At 45.3% G+C, this 6,015-nt stretch overlaps 1 protein-coding gene across 1 annotated transcript in view; it reads right to left on the minus strand.

The window, feature by feature from the left end:
- The window catches only part of LOC139748215 (adenylate cyclase type 2-like), a 447,407-nt gene extending 441,609 nt beyond the window's left edge, over positions 1-5,798 (minus strand). The window contains exons 1-2 of the mRNA XM_071661039.1: positions 5,793-5,798; positions 4,791-4,955 (exon numbers count right to left, since the gene is read on the minus strand). Of these exons, the coding sequence (XP_071517140.1) occupies positions 4,791-4,955; positions 5,793-5,798 (171 nt within the window). The remainder of the gene's footprint in view (positions 1-4,790; positions 4,956-5,792) is intronic.
- Positions 5,799-6,015: the final 217 nt, after the last annotated feature.

Here is a 6,015-nt window from a genome sequence, read left to right on the forward strand (position 1 = left end):
TGACAACACCACTGTGTTGCCTGTGACAACACCACTGTGTTGCCTGTGACAACACCACTGTGTTGCCCGTGACAACACCACTGTGTTGCCTGTGACAACACCACTGTGTTGCCTGTGACAACACCACTGTGTTGCCTGTGACAACACCACTGTGTTGCCTGTGACAACACCACTGTGTTGCCTGTGACAACACCACTGTGTTGCCTGTGACAACACCACTGTGTTGCCTGTGACAACACCACTGTGTTGCCCGTGACAACACCACTGTGTTGCCTGTGACAACACCACTGTGTTGCCTGTGACAACACCACTGTGTTGGCTGTGACAACACCACTGTGTTGCCCGTGACAACACCACTGTGTTGCCTGTGACAACACCACTGTGTTGCCCGTGACAACACCACTGTGTTGCCTGTGACAACACCACTGTGTTGCCTGTGACAACACCACTGTGTTGCCCGTGACAACACCACTGTGTTGCCTGTGACAACACCACTGTGTTGCCTGTGACAACACCACTGTGTTGCCCGTGACAACACCACTGTGTTGCCTGTGACAACACCACTGTGTTGCCTGTGACAACACCACTGTGTTGCCTGTGACAACACCACTGTGTTGCCTGTGACAACACCACTGTGTTGCCTGTGACAACACCACTGTGTTGCCTGTGACAACACCACTGTGTTGCCTGTGACAACACTACTGTGTTGGCTGTGCGACGCCCTAACCCGGGCGATCAACGTGCCAGTACGTCACCTCCTGTTTACGACGGATGGACGACCCAGACCACAGCAGATCTGCGTACGTCGGACGGACGGACGGACGGGAGGAGGGGAGGGGGGGGGGAGGGGGTCGCTCAGTTCGCAGGGGAGGAGAGAAAACTTTTACCTGGCCAGGATGAACACGTGACCAGAGCAGACAGGAGAGTGTGGCACGTGCGCGCTCCACACGTGCATCTTCCCGCGTCTCGCGCTGTTGCACGTATTACCATCAGTTTAATCTCTCTCTCTCTCTCTCTCTCTCTCTCTCTCTCTCTCTCTCTCTCTCTCTCTCTCTCTCTCTCTCATATGCGACCTTCACTGTGTAGCTACCATAAGGCTCGTAATACTGCCATTTCCCTATATCGTTATCGTCCATGTGTGGTGAACGAGTTTGTGGAGCAAGACACAAGAACGTCCCTCATGTGTTGGGTTGGGACACAGGACTGTGGGTAGAACCCACCACCAGCCACACTGGGTCAAACCTATACATTCCCAGCAGACGTTAACGTATTCACAACTTCTGTGGCTGTTTATGTTCATTCTTAGAACAACCCACCACCACCAGCCACACTGGGTCAAACCTATACATTCCCAGCAGATGTTAACGTATTCATAACTTCTGTGGCTGTTTATGTTCATTCTTGGAACAACGTCCGCTTGTTAACTATGTGGCCTAGTTGTTAACAACTCTTGGTGTGGGATATTTCATAATGATACTGAAGGCTTGTAACTTCTTCTATTCATCCACGATGAATGAATCTTTTCATGAAACCATTTGTTTAATACAATTGATATAAATGTATCAAGTTTATGAAATTATATTTTGCAAACAGCCAACCAGAAAGAAAGGAAATAATGGTTAGTTAACATATTTGACCGCAACTGCCGTAGCTAGGCCATTACCAGCTTATCAAACTGTTTTGGTTTGTGTCATGTAAATATTAAACCATAATAAACAGTGACCATCATCACAATGTACATGGTTTTCCTTTATATATATATATATATATATATATATATATATATATATATATATATATATATATAAATCTTTCATACTATTCGCCATTTCCCGCATTAGCAAGGTAGCGTTTAGAACAAAGGACTGGACCTTTGAGGGAACATCCTCACCTGGCCCCCTTCTCTGTTCCTTCTTTTGGAAAATTAAAAAAAAAAAAAACTGAGAGGGGAGGATTTCCAGCCCCCCGCTCCCTTCCCTTTTAGTCGCCTTCTACGACACGCAGGGAATACGTGGGTAGTATTCTTTCACCACTACCCACACTAGTATATATCTACACTAGTGTGACGATGGACGGGCACTAGTGTGGCTGTACTAGGGTGACGGTGGACGGGCTGTATGTACTAGGGTGACGGTAGACGGGCTGTATGTACTAGGGTGACGGTGGACGGGCTGTATGTACTAGGGTGACGGTAGACGGGCTGTATGTACTAGGGTGACGGTGGACGGGCTGTATGTACTAGGGTGACGGTGGACGGGCTGTACTAGGGTGACGGTAGACGGGCTGTATGTACTAGGGTGACGGTAGACGGGCTGTATGTACTAGGGTGACGGTGGACGGGCTGTATGTACTAGGGTGACGGTAGACGGGCTGTACGAGGGTGACGGTGGACGTGCTGTACTAGGGTGACGGTGGACGTGCTGTACTAGGGTGACGGTGGACGGGCTGTATGTACTAGGGTGACGGTGGACGGGCTGTATGTACTAGGGTGACGGTGGACGGGCTGTATGTACTAGGGTGACGGTGGAAGATGACGGTATATTTGGTCATGGTTGTCTAGATGGAGCGAGGGAGGAGGAGGAGGAGGAGCGGGGCGTCCAGTGGAGGAGAGAACCAACCAGCGAGGATGACACAAACACTTACAGTAGTCACCCCTCACGTGAACACTGTACATGTACGTACGTACGCACATATCTCGTGTGTGTGTGTGTGTGTGTGTGTGTGTGTGTGTGTGAGGAAACAGACGTGTCTATTCAATGTTCGTCAATATTTTCTGTGAATTTCTTGCTTGATGCCACATCATCTCCTGGGGTGAAGCCGTGGGGCCAACGCTACAAACGTACGTACATGACCTGTTAATACAACTTCCAGTTTCGAAGGAAAACGGAAAAAGGGAAATCACTTCAAACTGCAGAACAGAAATCGTTCAACACGACACACTGAGGATCTTTAAGACGAGTGACTTCCATCAAGTAACCACAACACTAAGGCGAACTACATCTGTCTCCCACCTGTAGCCTAGTCCTACAGGCTTCAAGGTTAGCTAACAAGAGCCTGGCTGTTGGAGGATAAGATCTAGTTCAGTCATCCTTATATATCAACCGTTAAAGAAAACGTGAAATTACTGAAAGAATTAAAAAACCTGTGTAATAATAATAATAATAATAATAATAATAATAATAATGATAATAATAATAATAATAATAATAATAATAATAATAATCATGATAAAAATAATGATAATAATAATAATGATAATAATAATAATAATAATAATAATAATAATGATAATAATAATAATAATAATAATAATAATAATAATAATAATAATAATGATAATAATAATAATAATAATAATAATAATAATAATGCGACTTTCAGACACGATTAATCTCTTATCTTCTTAGGAAAAGTAATCAGTAATCATTTTGTAATTCATTACAGTAATCAAGTTCAAGAAACGAGTACATGTAGTAAGAGTGTAACATGTTTGTTAAATACGAAACTACAGATAATGTGTTTATTATTGTACTTCCTCCGGATATGATCAAACCTACCATTGTGTGTAATCATATGTTCATTTGTGTCATTATAGTATTCGTGTTGTGTTCTGCTACACATACACCAGTATTCATATATTCATACGTGTTAACAATGTATTTAAAGTCGTCCCTTTACTGAATACATGTTACTTACACACACACACACACCACACACACACACACACACACCACACACACACACACCACACCACACACACACACACACACCACACACACACACACACACACACCACACACACACACACACACAACACCACACACACACACACACACACCACACACACACACACACACACACCACACACACACACACACACACACACACACACACACACACACACACACACACACACACACACACACCACACACACACACACACACACCACACACACACACACACACACACACACACACACCACACACACACACCACACAAACACACACACCACACACACACACACACACACACACAACCACACAAACACACACACACACACACACACACACAACACACACAAACACACACACACACACACACACCACACAACACACACACACACACACACCACACAACACACACCACACACACACACACACACACCACACACAACACACCACACACACACACACACACACACCACACACACACACACACACACACACACCACACAAACACACACACCACACACACACACACCACACACATACACACACACACTTATGGTAACTGGTGCAATTAAGTACTTCAGTCTGTAGGTCTGGACACCATAAACCCTACTCTCTCTCTCTCTCTCTCTCTTCTCTCTCTCTCCTCTCTCTCTCTCTCTCTCTCCTCTCTCTCTCTCTCTCTCTCTCTCTCTCACCCTCTTTCCACACTCTCTCGCTTCCTCCTCTTTATTCTGGTGTGTCTTATCTTCTCCTCTCATCATCTACACCCAAGTCCTCCATTCACTCGTCCTTCCTTGTTCCCTCCATCTCTGTCCATCTAGACAGTGTTCCATCTCCGTCCATCTAGACAGTGTCTGTGTTTTCTGTCTGTGTCGGATCATTATCCATATCTTCTGTATTTCCCGTGCCTCACTGAGGTCCAATATAATGTACTCTTCTTGCCTGCCTACCTGCCTACCTACCTGCCTACCTAACTGCTTGCCTACCTGCCTACCTGCTTGCCTACCTGCCTACCTGCCTGCCTGCTTGCCTGCCAACTTGCGGGTGCGGTAGCTTACCTGCGCAGCGTTGAGGATTGCGGCCAGTAGAACGGCGGCTGCGGCTGCGGCCAGGACAACAACGGCCAGGAAGGCCGAGTGGCGCAGTCTGGCCTGATACCGCTCGAACACCCGCTTCAGCTCCATGGCTGAAACACAAGCACAACACATGATGGTTAATGACGGCTGAAACACAAGCACAACACATGATGGTTAATGACGGCTGAAACACAAGCACAACACATGATGGTTAATGACGGCTGAAACACAAGCACAACACATGATGGTTAATGACGGCTGAAACACAAGCACAACACATGATGGCTGAAACACAAGCACAACACATGATGGTTAATGACGGCTGAAACACAAGCACAACACATGATGGTTAATGACGGCTGAAACACAAGCACAACACATGATGGCTGAAACACAAGCACAACACATGATGGTTAATGACGGCTGAAACACAAGCACAACACATGATGGTTTAATGACGGCTGAAACACAAGCACAACACATGATGGTTAATGACGGCTGAAACACAAGCACAACACATGATGGTTAATGACGGCTGAAACACAAGCACAACACATGATGGTTAATGACGGCTGAAACACAAGCACAACACATGATGGTTAATGACGGCTGAAACACAAGCACAACACATGATGGCTGAAACACAAGCACAACACATGATGGTAATGACGGCTGAAACACAAGCACAACACATGATGGTTAATGACGCTGAAACACAAGCACAACACATGATGGTTAATGACGGCTGAAACACAAGCACAACACATGATAGTTGAAACACAAGCACAACACAATGATGGTTTAATGACGGCTGAAACACAAGCACAACACAGATGGTTAATGACAGGTTGTACAACCTCAACCACAAGACATGATGGTTAATGACATGTTCTAACACATAACGGACAGCAACACATAACCACAACACAACACAGGACAGCAACACATAACAACACAACACAACACAGGGACAGCAACACATACTGTCATACTAGAACACTACATTAGTACATACCAAATACTCAACTCATCACACATATACCTCATAATTACCAACAACTCAAATGTAACCTCTCGTGTTACCTAACACTGAGGATTACTCTAGTTACCTACATGTACATATTATCATGTTGATCATCGTACATCATTATGGTACTTATCATCGTGATTATCGTACACTATCAAAGTACTTATGGTGATTATCGTA

The sequence above is a fragment of the Panulirus ornatus genome, chromosome 73 (genome assembly GCF_036320965.1).
Source record: "Panulirus ornatus isolate Po-2019 chromosome 73, ASM3632096v1, whole genome shotgun sequence".
Lineage (NCBI taxonomy): Eukaryota > Metazoa > Arthropoda > Malacostraca > Decapoda > Palinuridae > Panulirus > Panulirus ornatus.